The sequence below is a fragment of the Phocoena phocoena genome, chromosome 1 (genome assembly GCF_963924675.1).
Source record: "Phocoena phocoena chromosome 1, mPhoPho1.1, whole genome shotgun sequence".
Classification (NCBI taxonomy): Eukaryota; Metazoa; Chordata; class Mammalia; order Artiodactyla; family Phocoenidae; genus Phocoena; species Phocoena phocoena.
This window is the reverse complement of record NC_089219.1, coordinates 12707021-12728389: the sequence shown is the minus strand read 5'-3', so window position 1 is coordinate 12728389 and position 21369 is coordinate 12707021. Positions and strand designations below refer to the sequence as shown.

The following is a 21369-nucleotide window of genomic DNA, read 5'->3' as shown; positions in this document are numbered from 1 at the left end:
TCGGACTACAAATCCCGGCAGCCCCCGCGGCGCGCGGGAGGACGTGGGGCCGCAGAGGGCGGGGCGGGGCTTGGCGGTGCGCAGAGCCTGACTGCGGCACCTTCGCCGCCGCTCCAGCCGCTGGGTCCTGCAGGTGTCCCGGGCCGCCCAGCTCCGCAGCGCCCCGCGCCCCCGGCCTTCCGCCTCGGCCCCGACCGCGGGGCATCGCGACGCCCGGGCCCGGCGATGAGCGCGAGGAGCCGCCATGAGCGCAGGTGAGCGCGCAGCCCCAGCCGACAGGAACCGGGCGCGGTCCCCGGACCGCCCGTCGTCGCATCTGTCATGGGGGGACACCCCCACCGCTGGGGCGCAGGCCGAGGGAGCGGCCCCCGGGACATCCCCGCGCCCATGCCCTCCCCCTTCCCAGAGAGGCCAGGAGCCCGGGGATGGCACCGCGCAGAGCCGTCCGCTCCGCACCTTCCTAGAGCCCTGGGAGAGGAAGCGCCTGGCGCCGCCGTGCAAAAGGATAATCCGGGGGCCGCGGTGGCGGGGCGCAGGGAAGTGTCCCCGCGCAGTGACGGATGTCCAGGTGGGGGAAGAGATGTGGAGGCCGCTGCATCCAGGGCCTCTGAGCGGTTGTTCCTCTTGGTTGAATGCATGAATGGGGTTGGAGAAGCCAGGGCTCCTGAGTCCCTGGATCGGAGTGCCCTGGGGCACAAATGCCACTCCTGATCCCCTGAGTCAGGCCCCCAGAGCAAGCCTGTTAGCACGCCGGTCCAGGGACCACACCCTCCATGTTACCTGTCCCAGGCCCTGTGTCTGGAGGCCACCCTTTCCAGAGTCTAATTCTACCTGCTGCAAAGGGTGCCAGTAGACCTCTCGCGTTTAGAAGGGTCTCATTTCCACGTGGGTCACTCAGAGCCTAGACCTCAGCCAAGGGCCACCAACGCTTGAGCATCCTCTCTGCAGCTGCAGACCCTTCATTCAGGTCTCTCCCTCCGGTCTCCCACCTTACTCCCCCCCATCCCCCCCTCCAACTCTGGGGTGCACCCAGGGTGAGGAAGGGGAAAGGCTGAGGACATATGGTCCCTGGACTCCAGATCCAAAGATCAGGGAGCTCCTGGCAGATTATCCCTCACACTCAGCCTGGCCCAGGAGAGGAGCTTCTGGCCACAGGAGAAGCACAGCAAGGGAGGAGGCAGCAGTGCTGCCCTGGGCCTCTGCCAGGTCATCAGGAGGAAACCCATGCTTCCGCAGGAAACAAGAGGTTCCCAAATGGCTTTGACGCCAGCCTCTCCGCTCTGCAGTACTCGTGGCATTGCCCCAGGGCCAGGGAGTCAGACTAGGTTCAAGTCTAATCTTGACCACTCAGAGCTGTGTGACTTTGGACATGTTAATCAACCTCTGTGCCTCATTTTAAATGGGAATCCTAATCCATACTTTTGGAGAGGTGGCTGTGAGGATGAACTGAGAGGAATGTGTTCATTTAGACCCACTCATTTTCAGCTTCTCCCCTTGCAAGCTGTGTGACCCTGGGCAAGGGATTTTTTTTTTTTTTTTTTTTTTACTTTTTTTTTTTTTTTTTTTTTTTTTTTTTGCTGTGCGCGGGCCTCTCACTGTTGCGGCCTCTCCCGTCGCGGAGCACAGGCCCCGGACGCACAAGCCCAGCGGCCATGGCTCACGGGCCCAGCCGCTCCGCGGCACGTGGGATCCTCCCGGACCGGGGCACGAACCCGCGTCCCCTGCATCGGCAGGTGGACTCCCAACCACTGCGCCACCAGGGAAGCCCTGGGCAAGGGATTTTGAAGCTGTGTTCCTCAGTTTCCCCAACTGTAAAATGAGATGATAATAGTCCCTCCCTCAGAGGGTTACGCGTGAAGACCAGTCGCGGTTATTCAGAAGAGCAATGCAGTCAGTCATTTGTGAAAGTGTTCCCATCCCAAGCAGCTGGCCTGAGCTGGTGGTGCCGGAAGAGATCAGACACTGCTCTGACCTTCCTGTGCCATCCCTGGGGAGACATCCCTGCCATCCCTTCTGAGTGTTTTGACAGATGTTCTGCAAGAGCATGCCCTGGGCTTGACCTTGCTGGGAGACTAGAGCGTTCCACAGATGTGACTGCCTCCTTCCCCAGGTTGACGGAGAGAGCATCCTTGTGAAATGATGGGTGTGTGATAGACACAAGGAAGAACTGCCAGAGGCAACATTGTTTAGGTCCTGGGGGAAGTGATCCAGTGAGGACAGCTCCAGATGGTCTCTGGCAGGGCCCTTCAAGAAGAGGCTTGTTCCTCTGCACCTCCCAGCTGACCCAGAGGCAGGAGGTGGACACACTGACTCTTGCACCATTGCTTCCATGCTCTGTCAGTGAGGTGTACAACCTTCATTCATTGGTTCATTCAGTAAATGGTTCCTGAGTCCCAGCCACATGCCAGGCAGTGTGAGCAGGAGGGCGATGACACCTGTGCAAGCCTGATGTGTTGGTGTCCGTGGGTGGGGGTGAGGTGGGCAGAGAGGATGTTGGAGCAAGGCTGCGAGACAAATTGGTGGGCACACTGCCTCTCTCAAGGCTCAGTTTTCTCATCTGTAAAATGGGATAAGTTGCTTGATTGTTGCAGGAGGAAAGCAGATTGGCAGGAGCAAAGTGGCCCACGTGGGGTCAGTGCAGCACTCTGCAGTCCCATCCCCAGCACAGCTGCTGGCCTGAGGGTTTGAAGGCCCGGGGAAGAGCTGTTGAGGGCACACAGGGGAGCAATGGCACAGCTGTGGGTTTTCAGACAGGGCAATGGGAATGTAGAGGGGAGCCTGAGAAATGGGTCAGAGCGGAAGCCACACCTCCTTGGCAGGGGAGCCAGCAATGCCCTCCTGTACAGGCCATGCTTCAGGAACTTCGAACACCCCATGTGCCAGCTACTTTGGGGTTATGATCCTAGAGATGGGAAACGGAAGCCTGGAGAGAGGCTGAGTCATTTGTGAGAGAGCCAGGAGCACAGTGACTGATGGGAACGACAGCGATGGCGCTGGTAGTGCCGTGGTTAAGAGCGTGGACCCTACAGCCGCACTGCCTAGATCCACATCCCACCGCGTGCTGGCTGTGTGGCCTTTGGGCAGCTTACTTCACCTCTCTGGGCCTGAGTTTCCTAATCTGTAAAATAGGGATAAAAGTAGTCCCCGCTTCACAGTGGTGAGGAATGAATGAATCGATGTGTATAAAGCCCTGAACAGTGCCTGGCCTGTGTCAGCCCCTGATAGCCCTGAGGTACTCTTTTTGTTGTTGTTGTTTTTGGTTTTTGGCCGCACCGAGGGCTTGTGGGGGATCTTAGTTCCCCAACCAGGGATCGAACCCATGCTCCCTGCAGTGGAAGCACGAAGTCCTAACCACTGGACCACCAGGGAAGTCCCCCCTAAGGTGCTTTTTTTCCTTATACCCCAGAAACTGCCCGACAAGAGCCCTAAAGGGGGTGAAACTACCCGCCCTGACCCACTCAAGGAGCAGGTCTCCAGGGCTGGTGAGGGGCTTTGGCAAGAAGGACAGCTGGGACTGTGGCCTTTTGAGGAGGGGACAAGAAAAGGGCTGGGGCTTGTTGGTGGCCAAGGACCTCAGAACCCAGGTTGCCAGACCGGGTCAGTTGCCCTGAATGCCTGTTGTTCTGCCCCCACAAGACAGCATCCAGGGCGAGCCTCCCCCGCCCCTGCACAACACACACACACCAGAGAGCAGAAGGGCCTCGGCTGTTGTCTGCGGGCTGTTGTCAGGAAGGGAAGGAAACCATGCCCTGACAAGCCTCACTCACAAGCTGGACCGGCCGGGACCAGAGAGCAAAAGGGACCACCCCAGGGGACCCAGGCTGGGGTCTCTGAGCCCCAGGGCAGAAGGCTGACCAGGCCTCCTGCCCTCTGGCTTTGCGACTTTACCGTTGGCCAGACACCCGGATGGTTGAGAGCTACAGGCTTCGTGTGTATGTGTGGGAGCGGTGTATGTGTGTGAGTTCCCCAGAGACCAGGCCCTTTCTGGAGCTGGTGGCAGCTCCGTATATTTTCTGAGTCACCCAGTGGACAGGGGAGGGATTGACCGTGGGTGGAGCTTGGGTTAATTTGGGTTTTGAGTCCTCTTGTTTGAAAGAGGCCTCAGGTGGCAGAGGGCATATGCCCTGTTCTCTGGAAGTGCCCACATTGGCCCCCAAAACACAAGATCTGGGCTCTGACTTCCTGGCTCCACCATTTACCAGGGGACCTTGGTGACTCTGAGCCTCGGTTCCCTCATTTGTACAAATGGGAAAAATAAGAGTCCCCTCATCGAGTTGCCAGAGGGTTAAATGAGCTAATTCGCGTGGAGGGTTAGCGCAGCTCTTGTCACCTGGGAAGTGCTTAATGGTTATTGGCTGTTCTTATTATGGTAATTACCATAGTAATTATTATCACTGTCCTTATGTGGAGATATGGGGGACTGCGATAGGACAGAACAGACTCTGCGTGGTCTGATGGGAATTAAAACCCACCCTGGGACTTCCCTTGTGGCGCAGTGGTTAAGAATCTGCCTGCCGATGCAGAGGACACGGGTTCGAGCCCTGGTCCAGGAAGATCCCACATGCCACGGAGCAACTAAGCCCATGCGCCACAACTACTGAGCCTGCGCTCTAGAGCTGGTGAACCACAATTACTGAGCCCGTGTGCCACAACTACTGAAGCCCATGCGCCTAGAGCCCGTGCTCCACAACAAAGAGAAGCCACCGCAATGAGAAGCCCAGGCACCACAACGAAGAGTAGCCCCCACTCGCCGCAACTAGAGAAAGCCCGTGCGCAGCAGCGAAGACCCAGTGCAGCCAAAAAAAAAAAAAAAAAAGAAGAAACCCCACCCTGGAGTCAGCCTGCCTAGGATTGCATCCTGACACTACCATGTACTTGGCTGTGTGATCTTGTGCAAGTTACTTAACCTCTCTGAGCCTAATTTTCTTCTATAAAAAGGGGATGGGGCTTCCCTGGTGGCGCAGTGGTTGAGAGTCCGCCTGCCGATGCAGGGGACACGGGTTCGTGCCCCGGTCCGGGAAGATCCCACATGCCGCGGAGCGACTGGGCCCATGAGCCATGGCCGCTGAGCCTGCGCGTCTGGAGCCTGCGCTCCGCAGCGGGAGAGGCCACAACAGTGAGAGACCCGCGTACAGCTAAAAGAAAAAAAAACAAAAAGGGGGATAATTATTGTGCTTACATGGCAGGGTCATTGCGTTAGCCATGTAAGAAGGACCAGGAGCAGAGCCCGCACGTAGTGGGGCCTCGGGAAATGTTGACTATCATGGTTGCTTTGGGGCTTGGAGAAGCTGCAGAAACCTAAGTGTTTGGGGACAGAACAGCTGAGGGGCTGGGGATGTTGTGACAGGCAGTTGCTTGGGACACCCTGGGCTTATTGGGTGGAAACTTTCAGATCAGGCCTCTGCAGGGCTCAGTTGGGGAGGAGGAGTAGGGAGCCCAGAAAACCAGCAGGTTGCCCCCCACCTTCCCTGCTTTCCCATCCCCCTTAGTGAACTTCTCCAGAGGCTCCTGGGAAACATGCAGATGCTCAGCACCACTGCCATTGTGCCAGCAGGTCTGGGAGGGGCCCAGGCATCTTCATGTCTAACAGGTTCCCCAAGAGGTCCAGGGAGCACAGTTAGAGAAACCCTGATAGAGGCCATGAGCCCCACCCCGTCCCAGGCCCCAGAACACCCACTGTCTGCTTGCTCTGCTAGGACCGCAGCACTACAGCAGGGGAGGCAGTAGAAAAAAAAGAGTTTCTACAGTAGAGATGCCCACTGGTCTTCCCTGAGCCACAGTTTACCCATCTGTAAAATGGGGGTGATAGTGGGCCCTTCCTCACAGAAGGAACCTGTCAGCTGTTCAGCTGGGCCCTGGCACATAGCAGCTTCTCTCCTTGAGCCTTGGGGGCTTTCTCAGCTCACCCCTCCTCTCCAGCCCACCCCCAGTGACTGGGTTCTTCCTTCCTCCTCCTCCCATTTCACCTTCAGAGTGAAGCTGCCCCTTTCATGGCTGCCCTGACATTTTATCAGTCCATACTCGACTTCTCGGCATCTGCTCACTGCCAAGCCTGTGCTGGGCATGAAGGTTGAAAAAGGATGAGCAGGGACTTCCCTGGTGGCTCAGTGGTTAAGAATCCACCTGCCAATTCAGGGGACGCAGGTTCGATGCCTGGTCCAGGAAGATCCCACATGCCGCGGAGCAACTAAGCCCATGTGCCACAACTACTGAGCCTGCACTCTAGAGCCCGCATGCCACTACTCCTGAGCCCATGCGCCACAACTACTGAAGCCCACACACTCTAGGGCCCGCATGCCACAACTACTGAGCCTGCATGTTGCAACTGCTGAAGCCCATGTGCCTAGAGCCTGTGCTCCGCAACAAGAGAAGCTACCTCAATGAGAAGCCCGCGCACCGCAACGAAGAGTAGCCCCCTCCCGCCGCAACTAGAGAAAGTCCACGTGCGGCAAAGACCCAACGCAGCCAAAAATAAATTTAAAAAAATATAATAAATTAAAAATAAATAGGGCTTCCCTGGCGGCGCAGTGGTTGAGAGTCCGCCTGCTGATGCAGGGGACACGGGTTCGTGCCCCGGTCTGGGAAGATCCCACATGCCGCGGAGCGGCTGAACACGTGAGCCATGGCCAATGAGCCTGTGCGTCCGGAGTCTGTGCTCCGCAACGGGAGAGGCCACAACGGTGAGAGGCCCGCGTACCGCAAAAAATAAATAAATAAATAAAAATGACGTCTAAAAAAAGAAAAAGGATGAGCAGCCCTGTCCCTGCCCTCAGAGTGTAGACCAGATGGAATGTGGGACACAGAGCTCCCAGGAAGCTAATAGCTGGATGTGTGTGGGGGTGCTCTTGAAGCCCAAAGTGCTCAACAGGCCCTGTCCCCCGACTCTGCGCCCACACCAAGTCAGAAATCGCCAGACGCACAAGGAAACAAGGTCCTACGAGTGAGGACCCACAGGGCAGCCCGGTAACAGACCCGTGAAGACTCGAGTTACTGGATTTATCAGACCAGATTTATAAAATGACTGTGCTTAAGTCGTGGTTAAAGAAAGAAGGAGGAGCCCCCCCCAACCCACCCCCCAAATGACATTTCTCCCTTCTGTCCACAGACAGCAGCCCGCTCGTGGGCAACACGCCCGCCGGTTATGGGACCCTGACGATAGAGACATCTATAGATCCCCTCAGCTCCTCAGTTTCATCCGTGGTACGTGGGCAGGGGAGGGACAGGGGCAACTCCAGGTGGGGGTGGTACCCAGGCCCACCCAGATACCCTGGCTTCCTCCTCCAGCCCCCGCCCGCCCCACTACCTGGCCTGCTCTCGCCCATGTCCACAGAGGCTCAGCGGCTACTGTGGCAGTCCATGGAGGGTCATCGGCTATCACATCGTGGTCTGGATGATGGCGGGGATCCCTCTGCTGCTCTTCCGATGGAAGCCCATGTGGCGGGTGCGGCTGCGGCTCCAGCCGTGCAGCCTGGCCCGCGCCGAAACCCTCGTTATCGAAATAAGAGACAAAGAGGTGAGAGACGGGGGAGCAGGGGCGAGCCTGGAGCTGGAGTGGGGTGGCGGTGGCTCAGGGTTGCGGGGCGGAGGATGCTCGGGTTCTCAGCCCAACCTGGCCGCTGACGTTCTGTGGGACCTTACACAGGTGCTTCTCCTCCCTGGACCTCGGCTTTCCCATCTGAGCAGTGGGCTTACGGGACGGGGTGGGTGATTCCCAAGGAGGTCACCTCTATCCTTGATCCCTGCCTCCTCCAGCAGGGGCCACCTGGCTGTCGGGTGGGGCCGGGGAGGGGAGGGGTCTCTTCCAGGACTGAGTCCACACCTCCGTGTTCCAGGATAGTTCGTGGCAGCTCTATACTGTCCAGGTGCAGACTGAGGCCATCAGCAAAGACAGGTGAGGCAGCCCCATCGCCCCTTCCCAGGAGCCCCTGCTCCCCCTGCCCTCCCCCCATGAAGGCTCTGATCCCGGGGCCTCCCATCTGAGAGAGGGAAGGTGGCTCTGTGGGGATGGGGAGGTGCTGGGGCAGCTCCCAGGGCTCCACGGTAACCCCACCCCCGTCCCCAGCCTGGAGCTGCCCCCACAGACCCAGGCGGAGGACGGCCGGAGCCAGGCAGCTGTGGGGACACTACCAGAGGGGACATGGAAGGACACCGCCCAGCTCCACAGGACCGAAGAGGCAGTAAGTGGACAGCTGGGTTCTGGACAAGTCCTTGCCTGTCTCTGGGCCTCAGGTTCACACCCTGTACAATGGGGACTGGACTCCAGCTGTTCTCTGGGCGCCTCTGGTTCTCTCGTCCCAATCGTCCAGGATGCTGGCCGATCACCTTCTACCCCTCCATGCCTCTCCCGCCTCTTTCCTGTGCCATCGCCCTGCCGCCCCCCACACACTCCTCCTGGGGCCGCCTCCAGCCCACCTCTCCTCTCTCCCACCCAGCAGCGGACGCTGCGCTACTACCTTTTCCGGGGCCAGCGCTATGTCTGGATCGAGACCCAGCAGGCCTTCTGCCGAGTCAGGTAGGGGTCAGGGCCGGCGACGCTACACCACGCCCACAGCGGGTGCTGCATTGGGCAGAGAAGGTGGCATGAGGTGGCCCAGCCTGGACTCCCCTCTCAGCTCTGTGCCTTGGCCCCCTCAACTCGCTGAGCCTGTCTGTAAATAGCTCATGAAGGGAATCCCGGCCTCCTAGGGTTGTTTCGAGGGTAAAGTATATTACTGTCATGTAAGGCTTGGCACGGCACCCGGCCTGAGGTGGCAACACTGCTGTGAATCAGAGCGTAAGCTCTGGACTTGGACCTTCTGTTGGGCGTCTTGTACCCGCTCTGCCACCTACTAAGTGCTTGATAAATACGAGCTCAGTTTATGTCTTAGTTTGAGCCCCGAGAAGCAGACCTCAAGACAAGGATTCAAGTGCAGGGAATCTGTTTGCAAGGTGATGCCAGGAGACGTAGGGGAAGTGAGGCCGGGAAGAGAAGGCAGCCGGTGGAGGGGCCTTGATGTGGGCACCTGGAGCACAGTCCCTTGGGGATCCCTTTGAGCCAGTGTAGAGCACGCACCTCAGGGTGCCCTCACCCAAGGAGTGAGGAAACCAGGGGGTACGTACCCATCACCTTCCTACCGTTACCAGTTGCGGAATACATGAACTCTTGCACAACTTGGGCCTTCCTAGCTCACGGGTAGACCATGCTTATGCAGCCAGGAGAAGCCCTCAAGCCAGGACAGGTGTTTCCAGTAAGAGGGTGCACCGCACAGACGTGAATTCCTAGGGGGTGTGGGGAGGGCACCAACAGCCTCTGCTACGTGAGAGGAATAGCAAAACTCGCTGACGTGGGACTTCCCTGGTGGCGCAGTGGTTAAGAATCTGTCTGCCAACGGAGGGGACACAGGTTCGATCCCTGGTCCGGGAAGATCCCACATGCTGCAGAGCAGCTAAGCCTGTGCGCCACAACTACTGAGCCTGCGCTCTAGAGCCCGCGAGCCACAACTACTGAAGCCCCACATGCCTAGAGCCCATGCTCCACAACAAGAGAAGCCACTGCAATGAGAAGCCCATGCACTGCAAAGAAGAGTAGCCCCCGCTTGCTGCAACTATAGAAAAGCCCGCACACAGCATTGAAGACCCAACGCAGCCAAAAAAAAAAAAAAAAATCGCTGACCTTTGTCACCTAGTAAGTGCCAGGAACCGTCCAAGCACTTTGCAAAACTTACCTCATTTAATCCACCCGTAGCCCTGTGAGGGAGATGCTGTCACCGTCTCCATCTTGCAGATGAGAAGTCTGAGGCCCAGAGAGGTTAAGTGACTTACCTAAGAAGGCATCATTGTAAAGAAAGCTCTAAATGTCACTAAATAATAGCGGCTGTTGTCTGTCACTGTTAAGTATTATCATCATCTCTCATCGTTTTTCCTGGGTGAGATGGTTTGGGGCCCGATCAGAGGAACAGAAGGAGAAAGTTAGGCCCAGAGTTCGTGAGGGACCAGCTTTCTCTCGGGAGCTCGGTGTAGCAGAGGTGGGCCAGGAGGGGTGGGGGGTGCAGAGCTCAGACCCCACCACCCACACAAGTGCCCCTCCCATCCTCCCAGCCTGCTGGACCACGGCCGCACCTGTGACGACCTCCACTGCTCCAGCACCGGCCTCAGCCTCCAGGACCAAACCGTGAGGTGGGTGCTGCCCTGAGAGCTGGGCCCCCTCTCTTACCCCCCTGGGTGTGGCCTTCTTCCAGTCACCTGCCTTCTCTGGGCCTCAGTTTCCCCAGCTGGAAAGTAGGGCGCTCCACGACTGCTAGAGGGTACAGCTGCCACGGCCCCTCCATCTGATGGCCCTGCCGCTTTTCCTCTTACAGGAAGACCATCTACGGCCCCAACGTGATCAGTGTACCAGTCAAGTCCTATCCCCAGCTGCTGGTGGACGAGGTAGGGCTGTCCCTGGGCCCTGCCCCCACTCTGGCCTGAGCTGGCTGTGTGACCTGGGCCAGGGGCTTGCCCTCTCTGGGCCACCCTTACAGAGGCAGATTGTACCAGCTGTCCTCTTCTCCATGGTGGAGAGCTGTCTCAGAACCAGCCCCAGTAAGCTCAGGGAGAGGAATTGGAAGTTCTGGTCCAGGCTGGGGCTGGGGCTTAGAGGCCAAGAGACAAACCCACACAGCCTGGGCTCCTGCTGTGTGCCAAGCGCCAGGCTCCAGAGTCTGGGTCCTTTCCGTGCATTACCCACTTTCACGCTCCAACAGCCTCGTGGTAGGGACATTCCGTTCACACATGAAGAACCGGAGCTACAGAGGGGGGGACATGGCATGGCCAAGGTCACATGGGGACAAAGGGAAGCCAGTGACCTGGACACACCTAGAGTACACTGCTAACATCCCAGCCCTCTGAGCCAGGGGCAGACACCTGTGAGACAGAGAGGAGGCCTTGGAGTCTGGCCTGATGTAAACTTTAGTCGGCCACCTGGGAGCTGTGTGGTTTTAGGCAAGTGACTTAACCCTTCTGTGCCTCAGTTTCCTCAGCTGTAAAATGAAGCTGATGGTAGCATCTGCCTTGTGGAATTGTCCTCACCATCGTATGACATTTAGATGATGTGCTTAGCAGGGGCCTGGCGTGTAAACACCCGTGTGTCCTCTTTAGAGCAAAGAAGCTGCTGGCTCAAGGGACATCTGGACAGGACTGACCAGGAGACAGGCCTGGCTTTAGTCCTTTGGCAACTGCCGGGCCCTTTGCTTCCGTGGGCACAGGAGACCCAGCCTGTGGCTGGGCTGCCCTGGGGGACCTGGGCCCTGACGCTGCCTCCCCGCCCCTCCCCAGGCACTGAACCCCTACTATGGGTTCCAGGCCTTCAGCATCGGGCTGTGGCTGGCTGACTACTACTACTGGTATGCCCTGTGCATCTTCCTGATCTCCATGGTCTCCATCTGCGTGTCGATATACAAGACCAGAAAGGTGTGCGGTGTGGGGTGGATGGGGCAGGGCAGGCGGTGTCCAAGGAGACCTCCACCCACCCACTCCCTGCTTGTCCCCCTGCCCACAGCAAAGCCAGACTCTGAAGGACATGGTCCAGCTGTCTGTACAGGTGTGCGTGTGCCGGCCTGGGGGAGGTGAGAGGCTGGGGGAAGTGAGAGGTGTGGGAGGGAGGGAGGCTGGGGGAGGTGAGAGGCTGGGGGAGGGAGGGAGGCTGGGGGAGGTGAGAAGCTGGGGTGGAAGGGAGGCTGGGGGAGGCGAGAAACTGGGGGTGGAAGGGAGGCTTGGGAAGGAGGGAGGGAGGCTGGCTGGGGGAGGTGAGAGGCTGGGAGAGTGAGGGAGACTGGGGGAGGCAGTGGGGGAGTCCCCTCCAGGCTGTACTGAGGCCCCTGCTTGCCCGAAGAGGAGGAATGGGTCGACTCCAGTGAGCTCGTGCCGGGAGACTGCCTGGTGCTGCCCCAGGAGGGTGGGCTGATGCCCTGCGATGCTGCCCTGGTGGCTGGCGAGTGCATGGTCAATGAGAGCTCTCTGACAGGTCAGTTCCTGCCCCTGGCCAGCAGCCTCCCATCCCCCCTGCCGGGCCACTGAGCCTCTCTGCCTTGTGTCAGAACTTTTAGATGGAGTTCTCTTTTCCCTTTGCTCAGGTAACAGTCCCGGCCTCAGCAGGTCCTACCCCTGCAGATGCTGGGTGAAGCACTGCTACTCTTTGCCAGGCAGCAAGCTCAGGGCTTTACAGAGGTTAAGCCCTCTCGTGTCAATATCTTATTTGAACTATAAAAGTAACACAGCTTGTTACAAAATAATTCCAACAGAAGGAGAACACCAGCCCCCCACCCTGGCCCCCCACTCTGCCCATGCTGTATGCTCACAACTCTTTCTGGCTCCCCTGAGAGATGGTTCCTGGAAACTGGCTGCACACGTCCCAGGATTGTCTCACTGTGTCTGTGTCTTTTGCCCTCTCTGAGCTTCAGTGTACCTCTCTGTAAAATGGGGGCAGTGATTTCTTCACACATAGTTACAAGTGTTAAATGAGACCTGGGGCTTCCGTAACAGTTCTAGGCATAAGGCTTGGTCTTGTTGGTGGGAGGGACCAGCATGGGCCTCATACCACATCCCTCCCAGGGGAGAGCGTTCCAGTGCTGAAGACCGCCCTGCCGGAGGGACCGGTGCCCTACTTCCCAGAGACCCACCAGCGGCACACGCTCTTCTGTGGGACCCTCATCTTGCAGGCCCGGGCCTTTGTAGGACCCCATGCCCTGGCAGTGGTGACCCAGACAGGTAACGAGTCTGGGAAGTGGGGAGGGATGCTGGGCCCAGCACCTAGAGGACAGGTGACACAGAGCCGGGCAGGACCCATCTCTACCACTGCCCTGCTGTGCGACTCAGGCACGTCCCACCCCTACTTGGGATTGGCTGGAGTGGGCAGGGACGGGGCAAGAAGGAAGGAGCCCACCCCTTAGGAAGAGAGCAGTGCTGTACATCTCCAGCAGGCGCCTGCCACGTGTGAAAGGGACCCAGTGTGTCACCAGATTTGACATTTTTCAGCGAAAGCCACACATCTGGATTTTAAGTGAAACCACCCAGTTTGTAGATGGTACTACTAATTCCTTATTTACTAAGCTTATGAAGCCTGGGCAAGGCCTGTGGCCATCCCATGTGACCGCCAAACTGGGTGATTGCTGACCCCAGGAGCAGCATGCCTTACAACCCCAGAGGTGTGGGTGGTGTGGGGGAGGGGTGGGGTCATCCTGACCCTCAGCTTCCCCTGCCTCAGTCTCCCCATCTCCTCCCAGGGTTCTGCACGGCTAAAGGGGCCCTGGTGAGCTCCATCCTGCATCCCCGGCCCATCAACTTCAAGTTCTATAAACACAGCGTGAAGTTTGTGGCTGCCCTCTCCGTCCTGGGTGAGTGGCCCCCCGCACCCCACTTTGCCAGTGGCCCCCGGAGCCCCGTGCCCAGTCCCGCTGAGCCCCTTGCTGTCTCCTCAGCTCTCCTCGGCACCGTCTACAGCATCTTCATCCTCCACCGCAACCACGTAAGCCTTGGGGGCCGGGCGGGGGCTGCCACTGGGGGCCCAGGGCCCACCCGGCCTGGCCCTTGGCATTCACAGTGCCCCCCGCCAGGTGCCTCTGGACGAGATCGTGATCCGGGCTCTGGACCTGGTGACGGTGGCAGTGCCGCCCGCCCTGCCTGCCGCCATGACTGTGTGCACGCTCTACGCCCAGAACCGGCTGCGGAGCCAGGGCGTCTTCTGCACCCACCCGATGCGCATCAACCTGGGGGGCAAGCTCCGGCTGGTGTGTTTCGACAAGGTGGGGGCCGTGGGGTGGGGGACACGGCCGGGCCCCCACACCCACATCCCTCACTCAGCAACGTTGACTGAGGGCTTGCTGAGCCCAGAGCCCCGCCGCCTGCCTGTGCACCGCTGCTGTGAACACTGGCCACCGCCAGGTCCTGTCCTGGGATGGAAACACTCAGAGGCACCCTCTCCCCCAGCTCCCACCTGGATCAAACTCACAGTCTGGAGCATGAAATGTCTAAACTCATTTAATTTGTTTGTTTGAGAACCATTGAGGGCCTACTGGGTACCCAGGGCTGCTGTCAACACTGGGGATCCAGCAGTGACCCACACAGAGATGTCCCCACCACCATAATGAGTGAACCAGGGACCACAGAGAGCTGCAGATGGTGATGGGTTCTAGGGAGGAAGCAAATGGGGTACGTGATGGGTGGTACATGGGGGTCACTCCCTTAGAGGGCAGTCAAGGAAGGCTCCTGTGGTCCCTTGGTGACCTCTGAGGGGTGGACCACACTGAGAGGAGAGCAGGGCTGGCAAGGTGGAGGGGAAGAAGTAGAGTGGCTCATGGCTCCTTGGAGGAACAGAGCGGTGTGCCTGGGGCTCGGGGAACAGTAGGGAGGGGGGCAAGATGAAACGGGCAGAGCCCTGATCCATCAGAGGCGGGCGGGCCCTGGTGAGGAGTTTGGACGTTATTTAAACTGAAAGGGTGGAGCTTGATCGTCTTCGCAGAGCTCCCAGGCTAGCGAAGGGGCCAGACGTGTAACTGAGCCATTGGAATATGGTATGGGAAAGGCAGGCATCTGTTCACTCATTCATTCACTCATTCATTCATTCATTACACTGAGAGCTGTCCATGGCCAGGCCCTCTTCCTGGTACCACAGTGAACAAATGATGGAGTAGTAACGAGGCCATGGGTGGGAGCCCCGAGCAAGCACTACCTGACCCAACTGTAGGGTTAAAGGAGAAGACTTCCTGGGGGAAACGATGCCAGACCAAGAAACACCGTGGGTTGGGGAGGACAGCCTGGCAGACGGACCTGCTTGAGCAAAGGCCCAGCTCTGGCTCCCGGGGTTCCCATGGGCCCCGCCTGGCCAGGGGTGTGGGCGCCCACTGCAGCGGGGCACAGCTCACCCCAGGACTCATCACTGGCCCACCCGCTTGCCCCCTGCAGACAGGCACACTCACAGAGGACAGCTTGGACGTGATGGGTGTGGTGCCCCTGAAGGGGCAGGAGTTCCTGCCGCTGGTCCCAGAGCCCCGCCGCCTTCCCATGGGGCCCCTGCTCCGGGCACTGGCCACCTGCCACACCCTCAGCCGGCTCCGGGACACCCCAGTGGGTGACCCCATGGACCTCAAGATGGTGGAATCTACTGGCTGGGTGAGGAGGCCGAGCCCTAACTAAGCCCACCCAGTCTTCATTCTAGGACCTCCAGGGGGCGTCTCTATCATGCCCACCACCGAGAATAACTATGGCCAAGGCCTAGTGCTGAGCACCTACCCCGTGCCAGCGCTCTACGGGCCTCGTCTCGTGTACTGCTCCCCATAGCCCCAGGGAGGTAGCTTCAAACCTGCTTCATGAAGGAAACTGAGGCTGAGGGCGATGTGGAATAACTTGTCCAAGGTCACCCAGCGGCTTGTAAATGGCAAAGCCAGAGTTTGAACTTGGGTCCTCCCAACTCCAAAGCGCACATTCTTGACTTCTGTTCTATCCAGTCTCCCATGAAGGAAGTCCTCCATGAGTTTAACTTGAGTGTCTCCCACTGCCTCTCTCCACGGGCCAAGGATTGGCTGCCCCAGGCCAAGCCAGCACCCGGCCCCTCGATGCCAGTGTTCTCTGCCTGCCTCCCAGGTCCTGGAGGAGGGATCAGCTGCGGACTCGACATTTGGGACCCAGGTCTTAGCGGTGATGAAACCCCCGCTTCAGGAGCTCCACCTGCAGGGCATGGTGAGCTGAGGGGGTGCCTGTGGGGCGTGGGCTGGGAGGGGTGGGCTCCACAGGCCAACCCCTCAGCTGCCCCCCAACCCTACAGGAGGAGCCCCTGGTGCCGGTCAGCATCCTCAGCCACTTCCCCTTCTCATCGGCTCTACAGCGCATGAGCGTGGTGGTGGCATGGCCGGGGGCGGCTCGGCCCGAGGCCTGCGTCAAGGGCTCCCCCGAGCTGGTGGCAGGCCTCTGCGACCCCAAGACAGGTGAAGGGGGAGGGCCCCAGGGTCTGCAGGTCGGCACTGGCGCGGAATGGGGTGGGCGCCCAGCCCGTGTCGCTGCCTCCACCTCCCCGTCCCAGTGACACCTGCCTCTCCCTGGCAGTGCCCACCGACTTCGCCCAGATGCTGCAGAGCTACACAGCTGCTGGCTACCGCGTGGTGGCCCTCGCCAGCAAGCCGCTGCCCATTGCACCCAACATGGAAGCAGCTCAGCAACTGACAAGGTGGGCCCTGGGCACTGAGCTTACGGCCTCGTGAGGGCAGAGGGGGGCAGAGCCCAGGGCCGATGCCCCTGCCCAGTGGCTGGGGGAGGGGTCGTGGCCACTGCATGACCTCTGACCCGGGTCTGCCCACCCTCCAGGGACGCAGTGGAGTGGAGGCTGAGCCTCCTGGGGCTGCTAGTTTTGCAGAATCTGCTAAAGCCACAGACGACCCCCGTCATCCAGGCTCTGCGGAGGACCTGCATCCGCACGGTCATGGTGACAGGTACCAGCAGGGCCTGAGTTAGGAGGGCAGAATCTACCCCATCCCGGGCAGAGATAAGGGCACCTGGCGTCCCTTCTTGGGGCATCTCTTTGGGCCCCTGCCTCAGGCCTGGTCCTCTTCAGACGTTTCAGGTGTCTTCACAGTCTCCCTCCTGAGTGATAATTGTCACCCCAGTTGACAGATGAGGAAAGTGAGGCTCAGAGGAGTAGAGTGACTTCCAAAGAGTCTGGGGCTGGTGTTGGACAGCGTTCCAGCTCAGCTGCTGGTGACCTCTCCCCAAGTTCCAGTTTCCAACTCTGAGAAATGGGGGAAGTTAGGTCAGCCTCAAAGGTTGTGACAATTTCATGGAGCAAGAAAAGAAAGATTCAGGGGACCTTCCTGGCGTCCAGTGGTTAAGACTCCTCGCTTCCAGTGCAGGGGGCACGGGTTCGATCCCTGGTCAGGGGACTAAGGTCCCACGTGCCGCATGGCGTGGCCAGAAAAAAGGTATATGTAGAACTCCAACCCAGGCTCCCAGTTTCTCCTTAGATCTTTGATCCCTAGTTTTGTAGACAAGGAAACCCAGGTTCAGAGACACTGATGGCCTGCCTGAGCCAGGCATGGCAGACAGATTCTGTCCGGCCTCAATTTTCCCATCTATACGTGTCAGGGTGAGGATGGCCCCCTCAGTAGCAGCTGGACCCTGACCTTGCCCCATACCCTCAGGGGACAACCTGCAGACGGCGGTCACCGTGGCCCAGGGCTGCGGCATGGTGGGCCCCCAGGAGCGCCTGGTCATCATCCACGCCAACCCGCCTGAGCGGGGCCAGCCTGCCTCCCTCGAGCTTCTGCCAGTGGAGTCCTCTGCAGCCGTGAACGGGGCTCAGGTGAGGCTGACCCCGAGTTCCGCCACAGACCCCACCCATGACCCCACCCCTGTTTCAGCTGTCCCGGGCCCCAGCTCTCAGGGTGGGCAGGGGGAGCTCAGCTGAGCTTCCCGGGCCCCCAGGATCCTGACCAGGCCGCAAGCTACACCATGGAGCCAGACCCCCGATCCAGCCACCTGGCCCTCAGCGGGTCCACCTTTGGTGTCCTTATGAAGCACTTCCCCAAGCTGCTGCCCAAGGTAGGGCTGCCCCGGACCTCCCTGGTCGCCCCACACCTCGCCACGCTCTGCCCCCTCCTCTTGGCTGCCTCAGCCCCTCCCCTGCCTCCCTGTGCTCCCAGGTCCTGGTCCAGGGCACCGTCTTTGCCCGCATGGCTCCCGAGCAGAAGACAGAGCTGGTGTGTGAACTACAGAAGCTTCAGTGAGTGCCTATGGGAAGGGGCCTGTGGGGGCCCAGCTGGCCCTTATGTCCCTGCTTCCCACCCAAGGCGTTCAGGAGCCATCAGCCTCAGAGAGCCCAGCAGGCACCCCCGGCTCTGTCATGCTGACGGTAGTACACCGCCCTCAGTTCTGCGGGGGATTGGTTCTGAGAGTCCCTGCAGATACCAACGTCCACAGATGCCCGAGTCCCTTATGTAAAATGGTGTAGTACAGTCGGCTCTCTGTATCCATGGATACAGACCCCGTGGATATAGACCATGTGGATACAGACCCTGTGGCTACTGTAATTGCACCTATTTACCGAGCACCTACTGCGTACCATTTACTGAGCATTTCCCAGGCACCCGGCGGGCAGTCGGGATGCAGCCGTCCCCGGGTTCTGCCAGCCGGCCTGGGAGGTGGGTGGGCCATTTCGCAGCTGAGGAGGGCCCTCCAGGGCTCAAAGCCAGCACGTGAGTCCAGGCCGCGCCTGCCCTCCCCTCTCCGACAGGTACTGTGTGGGCATGTGTGGGGATGGCGCCAACGACTGCGGGGCCCTGAAGGCGGCTGACGTGGGCATCTCGCTGTCCCAGGCCGAGGCCTCAGTGGTCTCGCCCTTCACCTCGAGCGTGGCCAACATTGAGTGTGTGCCCATGGTCATCAGGTGAGGCGGGCAGGGGCCTGGTGGGGGGCAGGGTCTCGGCAGGGCCTGTCAGCCGGCCTGGGCCCCCTCATGCCCATACCCGCTCCCCAGGGAAGGTCGTTGTTCCCTGGACACGTCGTTCAGCGTCTTCAAGTACATGGCCCTGTACAGCCTGACCCAGTTTATCTCTGTCCTGATCCTCTACACGGTGAGTATCTGCAGGCCCCGTGCCGGGCCCGGGGCGGGGACCTCAGCAGCGCGGTGAGGAGGCCGGCAGGCTCTGGAGTCGACAGCGTGGCCTCAAATCCTGCTCCAGCCGCGTGGCTTAGGCGCTCCGGAGCCTCGGCAGTGAGGCTTGTCTGAGGTGATGAAAGCCCTGAGCAGCTGGTGCACAGTAGGTCCTCAGAAACGGGAGCAGCTGTCCTGTGCTAGCGTTTCATCCCTGTCCTCTGGGAGTTCCCCATCTGCAGGGGGGCCTGAGGCAGAGCCCAGGCAGGGGTGAAGGAGGCAGAGGCAGGAGCGGGACACCCGAGGCCTCTGCCCCTTTCCCATGAATCCGCCCATTCCCCGCTCGCCCTAACTCAGACCTCGACTGTGCCTCCAGTCTCCTGTCCAAAGGGTATCACCCACTCCTCTGCTCAGCGCACGCGTTGCTCCCCCACACTGGGAACAGGTGACGCCATGGGGCACTGCAGGCCTTGCGCCAGCTTTTGTCCCTGTGTCCACCTTAAACCTGAGGGCAGGAACTGTGTCTCCTCCAGAAACCTTGGGGCTCCTCAAGGCAGAGCCTCAGCCTCCCTCTCAGCCTGGTAGTTCCCATCAGGTCAGCAGGGATGCCTTCTCCCTCAGATGGGGAGAGGGGCTTCCTGAAGGCAGGGCCGTGTCTCCTTCATCAGATTGGGAGTTCCCAGAGGCAGGAGGGCGCGTCTGCCCATCACGTCGCAGGGCAAGGAAACACTTTCCCCATCAGACTCCTCAAGGGCTGGGCTGGTGCCTGTCCCATCAGACTAGGAGCTATCCTCCCCTCCGCCCTCCCTCCCTGCCGGCAGGTCAACACCAACCTGGGCGACGTGCAGTTCCTGGTCATCGACCTGGCCATCACCACCACGGTGGCGGTGCTCATGAGCCGCACGGGGCCGGCGCTGGCTCTGGGTCGGGCGCGGCCGCCGGGGGCCCTGCTCAGCGTGCCCGCACTTAGCAGCCTGCTGCTACAGGTGGCCCTGGTGGCCAGCGTGCAGCTGGGGGGCTACTTCCTGACCGTGGCCCAGCCCTGGTGAGTAGCGGGGAGCTCACCCCAGATCCCACCCATGCCCCGTCCTCCTCACCCTCGCTCCGTGACGCCCGGTCCCTGTGCTCCCAGGTTCGTGCCTCTGAACAGGACGGTACCCGCGCCAGACAACCTGCCCAACTATGAGAACACGGTGGTCTTCTGTCTGTCCAGCTTCCAGTACCTCATCCTGGCCGTGGCCGTGTCCAAGGGGGCGCCCTTCCGCCGGCCGCTCTACACCAATGGTGCTGCTGTGCTGGGGGTGGGATGTGCTGGGGGGGGTAATGGAGGGGAGGGGGGATGAGAGGGAGGGAGGGGGGATGTGATGGAGGGAGGGGGGATGAGATGGGGGGGATGAGATGGAGGGAGGGGGGATGTGATGGAGGGAGGGGGGATGAGATGGGGGGATGAGATGGAGGGAGGGGATGAGATGGAGGGAGGGGGGATGTGATGGAGGGAGGGGGGATGAGATGGAGTGGGGGGATGTGATGGAGGGAGGGGGGATGTGATGGAGGGAGGGGGGATGAGATGGGGGGATGAGATGGAGGGAGGGGATGAGATGGAGGGAGGGGGGATGTGATGGAGGGAGGGGGGATGCGATGGAGGGAAGGGGGATGAGATGGAGGGAGGGGGGATGCGATGGAGGGAGGGGGGATGAGATGGGGGAGGGGGGATGAACTGGAGGGAGGGGATGAGATGGAGCGGAGGGGGATGAGATGGAGGGAGGGGGGATGAGATGGGGGAGGGTGGATGAACTGGAGGGAGGGGATGAGATGGAGGGAGGGGGGATGAGATGGGGGAGGGGGGATGAACTGGAGGGAGGGGGATGAACTGGAGGGAGGGGGGATGAGATGGAGGGGAGGGATGAGATGGAGCGAGGGGGGATGTGATGGAGGGAAGGGCTGTGGGGCTGGTGCCTGTGGGGTCCCGTCGGGCACGGGTGTGAGTGTGCGGGGCTCCCTGGCTGACGGACTCCCCCACCCCCAGTGCCCTTCCTGGTGGCCCTGGTGCTCTTGGGCTCTGTCCTGGTGGGCCTCCTCCTGGCCCCCGGCCTCCTGCAGGGGCTACTGGCGCTGAGGACCATCGCTGACACCTACTTCAAGCTGCTGCTGCTGGGCCTGGTCGCCTTCAACTTCGTGGGGGCCTTCATGCTGGAGGTGGGGCCCGCCCCGCGCTGGGGTGGCAGGGGGCTCTGGGGGTGGGACTGAGCCACAGCTGCCCCCCTGTGCCCTCCCTGTCCCCGGCAGAGCGTGCTGGACCAGTGCCTCCCAGGCTGCCTGCGGTGGCTACGGCCCAAACGGGCCTCCAAGAAGCGCTTCAAGCAGCTGGAGCAGGAGCTGGCCGAGCAGCCCTGGCCACCGGCCGCCGGGCCCGGGAGGTAGCGCAGGCCCGCCGGCCGGCACCCTAAACACTGGATCTCCCTGCTTCTGAGCCACCGGCCAGGACCCATCTCCAGAGACACCACTGCCATCGCTCCTGCAGCCCTGAGGTTGGCGGTTGTCACACTCATGTCCCACGTCTGCCCGGCCCAGCCTTCCCTGCCCCCGCCTGGGGAGATGCTAACTATCCTTGTCCCCCACTTCGGACGCCCCTTGTAGAGACAGCGGCCACCACCCGCACTCAGAGCCACTGTCAGTGTAGCAAATAAAGTCATAATATTTTCCTGCCTCGGCCTGCCTGATACCACTGACCTGGGTGCCCCTGGCACGTGTCTGCTCCCGGCATCCCCTGATTTTTC

The 21369-nt window shown here is 60.3% G+C and overlaps 1 protein-coding gene across 1 annotated transcript; it reads left to right on the top strand.

Moving 5' to 3' along the window:
* Positions 1–89: 89 nt before the first annotated feature.
* Positions 90–21297, top strand: ATP13A2 (ATPase cation transporting 13A2). The gene is made up of 29 exons (XM_065877044.1): positions 90–254; positions 7106–7200; positions 7331–7513; positions 7833–7891; positions 8063–8177; positions 8433–8512; positions 10078–10155; positions 10338–10407; positions 11293–11427; positions 11516–11582; positions 11849–11980; positions 12568–12723; positions 13239–13349; positions 13434–13480; positions 13569–13757; positions 14917–15123; positions 15595–15690; positions 15776–15935; positions 16054–16174; positions 16312–16436; positions 17142–17302; positions 17425–17541; positions 17643–17722; positions 18233–18385; positions 18476–18572; positions 19414–19637; positions 19725–19876; positions 20619–20788; positions 20879–21297. The coding sequence occupies exons 1-29, from the start codon at positions 245–247 to the stop codon at positions 21011–21013; spliced, it is 3525 nt and encodes a 1174-aa protein (XP_065733116.1). The 5' UTR covers positions 90–244; the 3' UTR covers positions 21014–21297.
* Positions 21298–21369: the final 72 nt, after the last annotated feature.

What these genes read in the sequence shown, in the direction of transcription:
- ATP13A2 (XM_065877044.1), top strand. An exon ending in GGCAGTGGTGACCCAGACAG is followed by an intron (nt 12,724 to 13,238) that starts GTAACGAGTCTG and finishes ATCTCCTCCCAG; the next exon opens with GGTTCTGCACGGCTAAAGGG. An exon ending in AGCTCCACCTGCAGGGCATG is followed by an intron (nt 15,691 to 15,775) that starts GTGAGCTGAGGG and finishes CCAACCCTACAG; the next exon opens with GAGGAGCCCCTGGTGCCGGT.